General features: G+C 42.0%; 1 protein-coding gene across 1 annotated transcript in view; it reads left to right on the plus strand.

Moving 5' to 3' along the window:
* Positions 1 to 14,829, plus strand: part of ZRANB1 (zinc finger RANBP2-type containing 1) — a 41,500-nt gene that overhangs the window by 18,982 nt on the left and 7,689 nt on the right. The window contains exons 4-7 of the mRNA XM_082222767.1: positions 5,486 to 5,673; positions 7,594 to 7,747; positions 12,384 to 12,455; positions 13,026 to 13,224. Coding sequence (XP_082078893.1) covers positions 5,486 to 5,673; positions 7,594 to 7,747; positions 12,384 to 12,455; positions 13,026 to 13,224 — 613 coding nt within the window. The remainder of the gene's footprint in view (positions 1 to 5,485; positions 5,674 to 7,593; positions 7,748 to 12,383; positions 12,456 to 13,025; positions 13,225 to 14,829) is intronic.

The following is a 14,829-nucleotide window of genomic DNA, read 5'->3' on the forward strand; positions in this document are numbered from 1 at the left end:
CCTGCACAATGTGTGGCTTGCTAAATTGAACACAGCCAGACATTTTTTGAAACGTGATGGTTACTTAATAAGCTTCCGTTTTGTGTAGCCAAGCAAGAAAACCAGGAGGAGACTATCAAGTTCCAAGCAAACTACCAGATCTACTTGGTGGACGTGGGTTACAGGTTGTCTAGGCATGTCAGGACATCAATTAATGTGCAATATTGGTGGTATGAGGTCTCCATACCACATGTTACATACGTATGTGGCCTACTTTGAACAAGAGATGCAGCAGTGGGGGAGAAAAACTGGAAGTTGGAAATCCTGGGTGGGGAAAAGGGTTGAGTGGCTTCTTCCACATTACTTCTTTACACTTTAAACAGCTTTTCTAGTTATTCACATCTGTGTGTGTAACATACAATTCTGGCTTGGATCAGATTCTTTTGAACACAAATACTGTATTCTGATCATAATCCCCAATATTTGTCCTGGTATGGTCTCTTCTTATGTTGCTTGTTGTCAGCAGCGAAATCTGTAATGGAAGCATTTGACAACTGTTCCTTTCATCTGCTATGGGGAAGAAAGGTGAAAAGAGATTATTTGGCAGAGTATGTATGTGTAACATTAATTCTTGCCTAAGAGAATCCAGAAACCACATGTTCCCTTAGAATTGTCTGTCTGGGAATGCAGCTTTCATTAAAAGCATTTTACTGATACTTTTGAGAAATATGCTTGCCTGCAGAAAGTGTTTATAAGTGTTTATAATCCCCCCCCCCGAATACTTCTCAGGTCATAGGCTTCAGACCAATCATCTCTCTTAATGGTGTCAGAAATTTTATCAAGTGGTAATCTTAGGCTGTATATCATAACATCATGTATATTATGATGTAATTATCTTAATATTACATTATTTGATCTAAATAATATTTAAGGATGTGGCATCCCAGATCAGTAAAATAATTTGTGGATAATCTTCTTAGTTTCATAGATGTAGGTGTCTTGTTGCCATTTGGGGGCAGGACGGCAACACTTTTTATTTATTGTTTTGATAAGCATGCACTAATACACAATTCACATAAATGACACATTGTTAATATCAAATTTTTAAGTGAAATTGTTAACACGTGTTTAATTTGGTGTTTACAGTAAAAATATTGGTACCAAACTTCAGTTTTCAAAACCACCCTACCTACTCTTTATTGTTAAACTCCTTAGCATATTGTCTATCCTTAACATATACTTCAAGGATTCAAAGCACATACATTTCAGTAATCCTTGAGTGTCAGCCAAGCACAAAAAATGGCACCCAGACTTTTTGAAGTGCTCACAAATGGAGAATCTTTAGGCACAAAATGCACCTGGCATTTCTCACTCTCACTGGCAATCTCACTCTCACTGAGGAGGACCCACCATTTGGCTTCCACAAACAGTAGCAATCTAAGCAACAAACAAAGGTATTTATATCCTTTCATAGATCTGTAGGCTGGATGTCCAACAGTTGGCAGCACTCATATCCCATCACTCTTCCCAGTGCTTCTGCTATATATTGCTCAGCAATACCCAGGCTAGTAGAGGTACCAAAAGTGTGGAATGAGGTGCGCAGATGGAATCACTTACTTCTCCCCTATCCCATGCTTGCATTACCTGGTCTGAGAATCAGTCAGGTATCCTCTCCATCAACCTCCTCTCTGTTGGCTTTTTTTTTTTTTTTAAGACCAATTTTATTTTGTCCTGTCAGGCTCTCAGAGCTCACTCTACTCTAGTGCTTGGGCGTTAGGCAGGGACCATAGTCAGAGGGGGAAGTGGGGCTGTGCTCTCTGTGTTGTTCATGGCTGCCCTAAGGGTCCTTGGAGGCGAGGACTCATGGGCCAACTTTAATTGAGAGCTGACACACCAGCCATACCTGCAGAATGGTGACAGTGGCAGAAGGAGTGACTTATGCTGTTAGCTAGTTACCCGGTTCCCTAACTGATGGGCTGGGCATGTTTAGCACATGTCTGCACATAAGCTTTCAGTAATATTGGGATTCCCTTTCATTCAGTGCCAATATTATTTGAAAGCTATGAGCAATAAACTTGTGGCCTGCTGTAATCCTCTTAAGCAGTGGCCTCCATCTTTCAAGCCCCAGCTCTGCTCCACTCCCAGGTGCAGGCACAACTGGTTTTGTAAGCCCCATTGAGGACTTTTCTCAAAAGGTGGGTTATAAATCTCTTGAATATGTTAGTTGTTCTTGAGTAAATGTGTGTACAAAAATACTAAATTCAGATTCCTTTTTGGTTTTTAGGCACAGTCCAGCCCTTATGCACCTGTGTGTCCTGGCCCCCATGATAGACAGGCCCATGGGGAGGAGCAAGGGGCACTTAAGGGTAAGAAGGGGGGTCCTTATAGCCCCTACAAAGTCTCCGGTACTTACTAAGCTGGGAGGGAGGAATAACCAGTTGTGCTGGCATTTCTTTGTACCTTGGATCCAATGTTTTGTGCCCAGAGAGTCATTCTCCCTTTTGGCCTGGTGAGTAAAGGAGGCTATGGTACAGAATGCCACAAAATCAATGTTTCTAAGAACTGACATGCAAACAAATTAAAAAGAAAAACTTTGAATATAATTTGTGACAATTGCAACCTACTGATAGCACTCTATTGTGGCTTTCTTGGTATGAAATGGAGTGCCCATTCTACAAAAGTAGAGTATCATTATGTAGGCTTAGAACATGAAATACATTTCAATCATGCTTTCTGCAGCTACATTTACATCTGCTTCACATCTGACATCACATCTGATGACAGGTGTGTGTAGTTTTGGGAAAATAGCCTTGAGGGGGAAATGGGGAGGCCTAGTAGGCTAAATTTGGCCCATGGGCCAGAGATTCCCCATTCTAGGGTTAGGGGCACTTGCCTCATTATTATTATCACATGAATTTGTTGATTTCTCTTAAGCAGAGGTCTGTGTGCTAAGTAAAGGATATAGCTTGATAAATACCTGCAGAAAGATACTGTTTTATACAATGCATTGTAAAAATCTGAATGCTGCAAGTTTGATCACTTTTACTTTAGGCTATGAAATGTTAACATAAAAGTGTAGGATTGAATTTTACACAGTGCTTTTACTGTATAGCTTTTCCTTGCTGGCTGGAAACCAAAGAGGCTGGGGATTTAAAAAATAATAATCTAGTTCCTATTTTATAGTTTTCAGAAGCAATTTCTCTGGAACAGAGATTATAAAGCTAAACATGCTTGGAATAGCTTAGACGGCTTCAATATGGAAAATACGTTGTATGCTGCCACTTCTCTTACTGTAAAGAGTATTGTTTCATTTCCCTAGTTAATCTTCCTAAGATTCAAAAAGATTGAGTATATAGTTATTTCCTAGGGTATGTAGTTATTTCCCAGAGAATGAACACCACGTCTATCCGTGGTCTAGTTTGGATCATCTCCCGTTTCTTCCTTCTTGGTGTGTTGTAACAAGCCAGAAATTCCCCTGGAATTAATCCGAAGTCCCTATGTTTTCCATCACTGAAACAAGGCAGGATTTTAAACCATTATTTACAGTTGGTTTAATATCCTAGCTTGTTCTAAACCTAGTAACCATAGTTTCCTGGTTTGGATCTAACTGAAAAGGAAGGTTAATTAAATACTTCCCAGCTTACCACAGTGTGTGGAGGAGAAAGGGGACTATGAGCACAAGTTTTGTTCCCCTTTGGGGCTTATTGAGTCAAGATAAGATTGTCTAAACCAGGCATAGACAAACTCCGGCCCTCCAGATGTTTGGGACTAGAATTCCCATCATTCCTGATCACTGGTCCTTTTAGCTAGGGATGATGGGAATTGTAGTCCCAAACATCAGGAAGGCCGGAGTTTGCCTATGCCTGGTCTAAACGCAGTAAGTTCCAGGAGTTTCCTTTTGCGTTCTGTCATCTCTTTCATCCAGAAGGAGAGGGATCCTACCAAAGATACTATCTCATTTTCTCTGAAGGGCAGTTCAGTACATATTTGCACATCCTGTCTATTGCCAAGACTCTCACAAACCTATTTCCCTTCCAGTTTGCCATGATGGTGTTGGTGGATACTGCATTCTTCAGAACAATAAGATCCCCTTTTTTCTGTACCAGGACTTACTTGTTCCTGGAAGTCCATTTTGGGAAGATGAGGAAAGCATATAAAATGAACTCCGTTGTTTAAAATTAAGTATCCTAAATGCAATGTACCAAATGCATCCCCTCTTCAGGGGTGGCATTGCACTCCTGATTACACTTCCTTTGTTTGCTTTATTCTGGTACATCCATATTCAGTCAAGACCCCACATTAATGAAGTTATCCATGGCAGGCATCCACTTAGCACTTTTGAAGTGGTTATTGAATGGTACCTCTTAGTCATTGCAATTTGCCCTTGCATGGGATCTTAGTTCTGTTGAGCCATCATAGTCCCTCCTTCAGATGGCTTGTAATGTTTTGTATTCAGCTTACGGCATTGACAGAGTAGTTATTTTGTGTGATTTTTGGCTAGCTTATGGTGAATTTCTCAGGTAACACCCTTCCTGAAACAAAGGTGTGTCCTACTCAAAGTGATGTTATTAAGTTTATATGAACTGACTGGACTTGCTAAAACAAATTATCCATATCTCTCCCCGCTTGTGTCCAATATAATAGCAGTTTCTTCATTCACCTTGAGAGCCAATGTCTTATAATGGTTAGTGTCAAGACCAGGACTGAGGAGAAGTACATTAAAATCCCTACTGAGTCATGGAGCTCAGAAATTCTTGACTTAGCCTACCACACAGGGCTGTTGTGAAGAAAAATGAAGTGGGGAGGAGCACTTGTATGCCGCCCTGAGTTTCTTGGAGGATAAAAATAATAATGCAGTAGTTTGTATACAGCCACAGGGAAGACTTCAGCGAGTTCTGTAGCTTCATATTGAAGCCAACCATGTTCAAGCTGCATCCTGCCTAACTTCTGTAATGTGTCTTTGGCAGATCTGTCACTGGAACTCTGGCACATTTGATCTGGTGCCCAATGAGAGAATTTTGCCAAACAGCCCTAAGGTCATTTTAGAAGGGCTCCATTTGTGTGATTTTTTGATAGTGTAATTAGATAGGGTTATAAGTGAGAACCAAATCTCATTAGTAATGTTTGAAGTCCTTCCACAGAGGCCCTGTGAATATAAGCAATTGATTCATCCCTTCTCTTGAACTGCCGTGCTGTAGACAAAAAGTTGCATGTACTTGATCTGCATACTCTCCTCCATGGACATGTACTGTATAGGTTTCTACCTTCATGTGAACTGTGGCAAAAATACTATGTACTGCTGTGAGCATACATTATCAGTTAGTGTGACTGGCAAGGCACAGAGCTCCACTGATGGCAACCAAATTCAAGGCCCTTCCCCAACTTAGGATCTCGATGTATGGTAAGGAAATGGTACAATAAATGGTAACTTGATTAAGAATGAACTGTCATTATCTTAAGTAATATTAGAGATTTTAACTTTATGACCCATCTTCCATGTCTCTAGGGGTTGTAGAAGGTGACTTAGCTGCTATTGAAGCATACAAGTCGTCAGGAGGAGATATTGCACGCCAGCTTTCTGCAGATGAAGTACGCTTGTTAAATCGCCCTTCCGCTTTTGATGTGGGATACACACTTGTTCATCTTGCTATACGTTTTCAAAGACAAGATATGCTAGCAATTCTGCTTACAGAGGTGAGTTTTCACTTTTGCTGGTATGTGTGCTTATGGGAGTCTCTGCATCTGGTTCCAGAGACAACTGAAGCATCAGCAGGGAATTTAATGAGAGTAGTGCTGAAGCCTTGGTGGTCAGTTTGATCCTTCTTGGTGAGGTATACCAGAGAGGTATATGAATAAGATGAATGGTACCAATACCAATAGAGATTTTGCTGTCCCTTAGTCTTATCCTCTGTTTCCAGTTGTTGTTTGTTTTATTCAATTTATATACTACCCTTTATTAAAAGATCCCAGAGTGGTGTGCAACATTAAGAACACATTTTACGGAGCACAATAATAAAAACTATGATAATAGTCTGTGTAATAATAAAACAACAACCCTAACCCCCCCCCCCCGCTTTAAGAGGCCATAGATTATTTAATAGCCAAAGGCCTGGGTAAAGAGGAATGTTTTTGCCTGGTTCCTAAAGACATGTAATGCCGGGTGAGCTTCTCTGGGAAAAACCTTCCACAGATGGGGAGCCACCACCAAAAGGCCCTGTTTGGGTTTAGGGAATGTGTGGCTCTCCAGAAGTTGTTGGACTCTTTAGTTCCCATGAGCCATAGCCTGCATTGCCAATAGTTGAGAGTGATGAGAGTTTTATTGTACTGGATTGTCCACATCTACTGGGTTATTTACTAACAGAAATTATTCACAGTGGTTGATGAGGAAACACTGATTCTTCTTGAGCAAAGCTTTGCTCTTCTGTATCTTTAACAATTCTTATTAAATTTATAACAGTATAATTCCAGAGCAACTTACAGCATCAAACAAATACATAATTAAACTTCTGTGAAAACACTAAAAATGAAACAGTATTTTCAGAGGTTATAAGTCCTTGGGAAAGGTCTTCAACTGGCTCTAAAAAGACATCAAAGTGGTTGCTGGATGATCATTCCATAGGCATATTTACAATCAAGAAAGGTCCCCAATTTCTACCTGCCCCAGCTTAGAAGACAATGACACGCAGAGATAGGCCTCTGAAAATGACCACAGTGCACAGGCAGGTTGATGTGGTGTAGCTTTACAAGTATCAAGCCATGTAGAGCTTTTAAAAACATTTTGAAATGTTCTCCAAAATAGATGGTGGAGCACTGGAGAAATATTCCAAGAATGTGTTATGTTCATTGAAGGAATTGCTCTGACTTTAGTATTGTAGTTAACTTTCAATAAGTGAAATGAATAAATCCAAGACACTACCAGGCTAGGCAGAAAGGGACAGTGGACCTGTGTATTTATGGACTTCTTCACACTGGACATGGTTTCTATATGGAGGTAATCTCAGTGTAGGAAATACGTTCCTTGTGAAGCAGTCCTGGATACCCTACCATGTTAGGGACTTTGATACAGCTGTAAAGTACATCTTAGCTGTGTTTTATATTAGGAACACATTAATTCATGTATTCACTAGATATGGACAGAAATCAGGGCTGCTAAAACTACCTTCTTGTTTTGTTTCTGAAGGAATGATGCCAGTTAGTTCAAAGGCTTATCCAATGCTGGCAGCTCTTTCTAGGAACTCAATTTCAATTGATCACAGAGTAGCATTTAAGCTATGGAAGAAGTGACATACATCTCCTCAAAACCTACTTCACTCTTTGGATAGTTTTGTCCTTCCTGCAAAGAGCTCGGGTTGGTATCCATGCAGGCATCCCCTCTCACAGGGGTAGGTTAGACTACAAATGCATTACTGCCCTGTGATCACCCAGCAACCTATATGACTGAACAGGAGTCAGAAGTGAGACGCCTGTGTTCCCAAGCCCACCATTCCAGTAATGCAGAACATTAGGTCTTACTGTTACTGTCAGCTGTCCTTGGGTGGGGGATTCTCTTACGTTTTAACAGGTGTGGTCCATTTCTCTCTTAAATTAATAACATCTTGAAACATCCTGTTACAGGTATCCCAACATGCAGCTAAGTGCATTCCAGCTATGGTATGCCCAGAGCTTACTGAGCAAATACGACGTGAAATTGCTGCATCTCTTCATCAGCGGAAGGGAGACTTTGCCTGCTATTTCCTAACTGACCTTGTAACATTTACATTACCTGCAGGTAATTATGAGGTGCTTCTTTTATCTGGTAACTTGTCCTTAGCAGATAAATGGGTGTATGAAATTGCCCACTTCTGACTACTTCTTATACTTCCTCAACAGAAGTGCTGTAGGTTTTGAAAAATCTTCATTCATTAAGCTTCTTGACTACACATGGAGTAAATTTCAGAGAGGAAACTTCAGGAGAAAGACTGTTGTCACAGTTCCTTTATATTAACATTGAAATTACTTTGAGTCTCATTCCTGTGTTTGCATAATAAAGTACTCTTTAGGCTAAGGTTACCAGATTTTTTTCAAAGAATCCAGTTTTTTTGAAAAGAGGAAAAAAGTTACTAAAAAAAGCAATATCTTCTCTTCTGTGGGCAGTTGGCTGGGTGGCTGAGCGCTCTCGCTTCCGGCTTGATTTGGGTTGTGGGGGGAGGGGGGTCAGCGGTTCCCCCAGTTGACGTGCAGGGCGTCCCTGGTTCCCCCTTGGCAGTGGCAGCAGCAGTCTCAGCAGCCCGGAGCCAGCCTGGTAGCGCAGTTGGCTCTGGCTGGCTTCAGGAGCTGCTCGCTGCCGTGGCACCCGCCATTTTGCCTCGCTGGAAGTCCCCATATGATGTGTCTTGTGCTGTTGAACCAATCACACAACATTCATTCCCTACTAAGAAATCTATAACACTTAAAATATAAATCCGGTGACATTAAATGAAATCTGGGGGCATTCTGGGGACGGATTTTGTCCGGGGACAGATTTTTAAATCCGGGTACTGTCCCCGGGAAATGGGGACATCTGGTAACCATACTTTAGGCCTATATTATAGTCTTGGATTCAAACTGTTTTGTTAGTAAATACCTTTGTCATGGAAATATTTTAAATTCTGATAATGTACACCTGCCTGAGATCACTGTAGCTGTAAAATAACAAGAATTCTGCTGCTGACTTCATTCTACTGCTGCACAGCAAAGAAATTGCTGAGTTCTGAAGAGCATTTAGTTGCAATTGCACAATTGGTATAGTGCAAGGGTGGGCAACCTTTTGTCTGTTGAGGGATGCATACCAGCAGTGGGCAAAGCTGCAGCTAATGATGACTGGAGCCAGAGACAAAATATTTATGTCTGTGTTCCTTAGCTTACTAGGGAGATCTGCTCTGGGAAACCTACTTCTCCATAAGGGTCTTTTGGAGCAGGTGTTGGAGCCCCTTTGCTCAGCATGAAGTAGTGCAGCTCCAACATAGAAATGAATGTGACAATAGTTCAGTCTGTATGACAGGAGCCATTGTGGCAAAAGTTGGGAGTATGTGAATTTCTGAAAGCCCCCACAATAGCATCAGCATGTGATGGGGACAGTTCTCTGTGTCCCATTTGGCTCCACTACAGACAGACCGGGAAAAAAGAGATAGAAGAAATTGGGCTCAGAGAATGTATGCCTCAAAGGCCCTGAGGCCTCCCCGTACCCTGGGTCCCAGACTCAAAGGATAGCTACCGTATTTTTCGCTCCATAGGGCGCACCTAGTTTTTAGAGGAGGAAAATACGGAAAAAAATATTCTGAATCAAATGTTGCACTAAACTATTTAAAGCAGCAAAGCGGGCGGCTCCTGTCCACTTTGCTGCTTTAAACTGAGCCTCAGAGGAGAGTAGGAAGGGGAACCATGGCTTATCTAAGTCCAGTTAATAATGCTGAGCCAGACTTATGGCCATCGAGATTAGCCTGGCCGTCTCAGTGGAAATCTGGGGAGGCTGAGGTGGACTTTCCAGTGGGCAAAGTGTGGTTGTGTCCTCCTGCCCGGCATCTATTTCCTGCCCTCTTTCCCCCCTGCACCCTGCTTCGAGGGAAGGAAGCGGAGCCATGGATCCTCTGCTCGCAACTGCAGTGGATTCCCTCCACTTTGAAGCAGGAAAGTGGGAGAGGAGCTGCTTACATGAGTGTAAGCTGCTCCCCTCCCACATTGCCGCTTCAAAGGGAGCCCAGGAGGAGGGAATTCCCCCACCTCGTAGAAAAGCCCGCAGGAGACGCGCAGCCTTTAAAGAGTGCGCAACTCTTGGGGGCTTTTCCCCGAGGAGGGAGAAGGGACTGATGCGGCCAGTCAGTCCCTTCTCCCTCCTGGGGAAAAGCCCGCAGGAGCGCACGAAGCTTGTGTGCGGCTCTTGGGTGCTTTTCCTGCCTCCCTCCCCCCTGCATTCGCTCCATAGGACGCACACACATTTTCCCTTGCTTTTTAGGAGGGAAAAAGTGTGTCCTATGGTGCGAAAAATACGGTAATTACTGTTTGTTTCCCTTCAGCCTGAACTCCTAACTGAGGTGACCAGATAGCTGAGAGTTGGCATCTGTATATTTCCAATGGTGCCAACATTTCAGTGAAGTATGGTTCCTTTCTCCCACCAGTTTCTGAATATTTTTGCAGAGCTTGGACTTAAAAAAAGAAAAGAAAAAGCACTCACTTGTATAACTTGAGGAAACTCTCCAGTATGTAGGGACCATTTCTGCTTTGAAACTACTTTTGTAGCAATTGTACGTGAGTAGTGACCTCATAAACACAGAATCCCTGTTTCTGTTATTGCAGAGAATTGCTTGATGCTAAAGATAGTATTTTAAAGAGGAAAACGGCCATAGCTTTTCTAAAAACAGAAACATTCCTTTTCTCCAACTGTACGTGTTGTACTTAATTTGTTCTGATTCACTAGATCATGTAATGCGAAACAGTCTGACTGCTCTAGTAAGTGAAAATAATTACATTTAGTGTATCTCTTTTGGTAAGTGGGATGAGATAGGGAAGGAAACATGGATACTTGGAGATATAACGTAGAGCTCTAACAATTGAGAAACTTCAGTCTTCTTTCCTAATTTTGTTTTGTTTGAAAATGCCAGTGCAACACAGAACTGATAAATATATTGCATTTCCTATATTCAATTTCCTACACAGAGATGCATACCTGTGTGGGAGACGTATGAGCTTGAATGTTTTTTTCCATTGAAGGCACCCTAATCAGACATACGAAGGTGCCTTAGACAAGTCAGACTACTGGTCCACCTAGCTCAATGTTGTTTACACTAGGGTTACCAGATGTCCCAGTTTCCTGGGGACGGTCCCCGGATTTGTGAATAAGTCCCCGGACAAATTCCATCCCTGGAATGTTCCCGGATTTCATCTAATGTCCCCAGGAAACGCAGCAGCGGCAGTCTCAGCAGCCCGGAGCAGTTGTCTCTGGCTGGCTTCAGGAGCTGTTCAAAGTCCCCATATGATGGTGGTGCAGGGGCTCTAAGATGCAGCTTCCATTCCGCCTCCACCTTCCCTGACCCCAGCAACTAAGCTGTGAAGGGAGGCTTCATGCTGCCTATCAGAGTAGCCTCCCAACTCCTACTTGCATGGAAGCAGGAGTGGGACGGAGATTTCTCCCTTCCCAGCTGAGGGATCCCCGCCCCCTCCTGCTTGCATGCAAGTAGGAATGGGATTGGGAATGCTCCAATGGCCTCACCGCTGCGGCTCTCAGCCCCCCTTCTCCGCCTTCCATTCCTGACCCACACTGCACCGCTTCCCCACCACCACCCCTGAAGAACCAACAACTCGGGGGCTGCCCAGGCTCATGGCAAAAGGAAATAGAAGCATCGGAGGAAGGGAAAATGTGGCGGTTGAGGTCAAGGCAGCGGCCGCCCCTCTGCCACTACCATTGCTGCAGCATCAATGTCCCGAACGTGTAGTATTTATTTATTTATTTATTTATTTAGCGTGTCCCCGGATTCATTGAAAAAAATCTGGTAACCTTAGTTTACACTGTCTGGCAGAGGCTCTCCAGGCTCTCCTGGGACTATCTGCAGATGCTCTACCACTGAGCTACAGCTCTCCCTGCACTCAGCTACACACATTGGCTGCCTCACTTGTATACCCAATACATGTTTTATTCTGGATGGGGAAAGCAATATGATTGCCAAGTAGATGATTATGCAGGATTGTAGCTTTAAGAACATTTAGGCATTTTAAGTTCCAATTTTTAACATTTCCTACACCAGTGAGGAACGTTGCAGTTGGCAACATAAAAACTTTATCATCAAAACTTGCCAGGTGACAGCAGCAATGTATAAGTTCTGTTGTGTGCCCTCCATTCAGCCCTACTCTGCTCTGGTGTCATCCAGATGTGGCATTCCTGCAAAATGCATGCCTGATGCATTTTGATAGGAGTGTGAGGAGCTCTGGGAAATACTTTTGTCAAGGTTTCTGGCATCTGGGCTGTTGCTGGAGCAGTTTACTAGGACCCATTGGAGACCCAATGAAGAAACTGTCCTGCAAGCCACCTCCCCACTGTAACTCCCAGGTAAGTTTCTTTAGCATGGTGGAAGTGTGGCATGGACCTCATTGATCTCCTGGCATTGGGGACACGGTGGGGCCCAATGTTCTAAGTGGGCTTCGAAATGAAACCTTTTTTGACTTGTTTTTGAATGTGGGGAACATAGTTTGGTTTAGTTGAGATTGGAGCCATAATTTCATACAGAGAAGCTATAAAGTATTTCACATAGTGTACTTGAGCTGGTTTGTCCTGCCTCTTTCTTGGGACTAAAGGGTCGTTTCACTTGATGTGATTGTCATGTGAATAGCTGTTCATATGGAATATGTGGATTCTAGAGTTCAATCATTTGTCATGCTCATTCTTGGTTTTGCAGATATTGAAGACTTGCCACCAACAGTCCAAGAGAAATTATTTGATGAAGTACTTGATAGAGATGTTCAAAAAGGTAAATATGGTATCTCTATTATGCAAGGTTTTATATTATGTTGCATTGGATATTGTATCTTGATGTTATGCATAATATTTGCTATTTTATTTTACTTATATACATAGTGAGATACTTATTGTTGCTTAATTATGTTACTTAAAGTGGAATTTATCATTATTAATATTATTAGCAGCAGCATTATGAATGGAATACAAAAATGATACATTCATGTTAAGATATGTAAACCACTTACAGATTTCTGTTGAGATGTACAGTGGTGTGCAAGTTATTCATAGATACCTGATTGTTTTTGATAGCCTGCCCTGAGAAAACTGAAGTGTCAGTTGTTAGGTTTTATGGAGTATTAATAGAAATATGAAAGTCTGTACTATGATACTCAGTTATGACTGAGTATCAGTTTGCATGCACGCCACCATAACTGCATTCACGATTATGAAAGGAACTTCATTGCTGTATTCTGCTAATCATTCTAGAATTTCAGAAGCATGTACACTAGTATCTTGAAATGCAACAGGTATTTTTGTAGGGTTTAGGATGATTAACATTGTGTTGCTTGTTATCTTCTAGAACTTGAAGAAGAATCTCCCATTATAAACTGGTCACTGGAATTGGGTACGCGTTTGGACAGTAGACTTTATGCACTTTGGAATCGGACTGCAGGGGACTGCCTGCTTGATTCAGTACTACAAGCTACCTGGGGCATTTATGATAAGGACTCGGTGCTACGTAAAGCGCTTCATGACAGTTTACATGATTGTTCTCATTGGTAAGTAGAAATCAAGAACGAAAATGACCACAGCTTATTCAGATGTCTTATCTTGAAAAATGCAAGCTTCTTTGTTGTCATAGGATGGAGGAAGGAATTTGGAGGATTTCTGCTTCAGTGGCTTGGAATCTTATACAAAATTGCCTTTCTGGCATCTATGGAGAAAAGTCTGTGTTGTACCATTAAAATAGTATAATTGATCAATCAGTTCTAAATGGCTTTTGTCCAGTGAAATTTATATAAAGTTGTTACTGAAGTAATCATGTCATTTTCGCTGCTTGTTGCTGTCCTCGTAAATATCTGGGCTCTGGAAAATGTCACAAACCTCTGTTAACATAGCTCCAAACCATATCACTCGCTTAACTAGAATTGCTGTGCAAAATATTTTCATTATGTGAACTTTGAATCTGGTATATTGATTACCATAGAGCTGCAGACTACAACTTCACTATGGATTGGAGGTGATTCTTTGTACAGCATGCCAAACTACTTCTCTTGAAGTGTGAACATCCTAAAATCAATAGGAGAGGAAAATTAATTGGGACTGGTTTAATCAGTTAACAGGGCATCTGGAACTGGGAAATGATTTGGGGAGGTAATAGTTTTGGGTGTTTAGTAGCTGAGACTCAGACCTCACTTTTATCTTGGTTTGTGGCCTTGGTTCTCAATCTGGTGCGGCACGGATTCCAGCCATGATCAGCCAGATCATTCTTATGAGGGCAACAGTGTGTTACTGTTTCCTTTAGCAACTCTCATGCATAGCTATACCTATTCTGACCATGGAAATTACAGTAAGTTATAATGATTAATAGAAACTTATATGGATGGAGTAGGTAGCACTGATGGAAGTTGGTGTCAGAATTGCTTCGGAGTCAGTGGCTATGCATTACCCCAGTTTGTAAAGACATCACCTACCACTGCTATGAGTTCTACTTACCTAGGCAAGGTCTTGGATCAACAATATCTCTTCTTTCATGTGTGATTACTGTCCTCCTCCTCCAGCCATACCTTCTCCCATTGAACACTGAGATAGGTAGTTCTGCTGCACTCTTCAAGATTTCTCCCACCTACCCACTCCTGGTACATTCTGCCTACAATCCACTCTCTTGAAGATGGTCACAGATGCTCAGCCAGACAAAGAACCCAGTTATAGGCCTATTACAGCCACTACACACTAAAAAAGGCACATCACAACAATTAATCTCCAGTTGAACTCCTTTCACAGGCATTCCACCCCATCTCTTACCTGGGGCATTGCAGACATACCATGTCCATTGCTTCCCACTCAGGGGATGCTAACTCCCAGGTTCCAGCAGTTGCTCACACTGGGTTATCCAATGTGAACAGGGGGGGAAAACATTGTACTAATTTAGAATTCAGACAAGAGATGCTAAATGAGCTATGTTTCAACCAAATACTTTATATATATTTCTCAGAATTTGGCATTTATTGTCCAATTTTTTATTCAGCTTCTCTCCTCCCGTAAAATACCTGGCTGAAGTAGCAAGAAAAGTATTGTGTGTTGTGTGTGAATCTGAAGAAATCAACTTTCAGTGAAAGCTTGCATAGTTCGGTACGATCTTGAATTATGAAAATGCATCTTGA

Source organism: Podarcis vaucheri, assembly GCF_965113315.1.
Source record: "Podarcis vaucheri genome assembly, chromosome: 5".
NCBI classification, from domain to species: Eukaryota; Metazoa; Chordata; class Lepidosauria; order Squamata; family Lacertidae; genus Podarcis; species Podarcis vaucheri.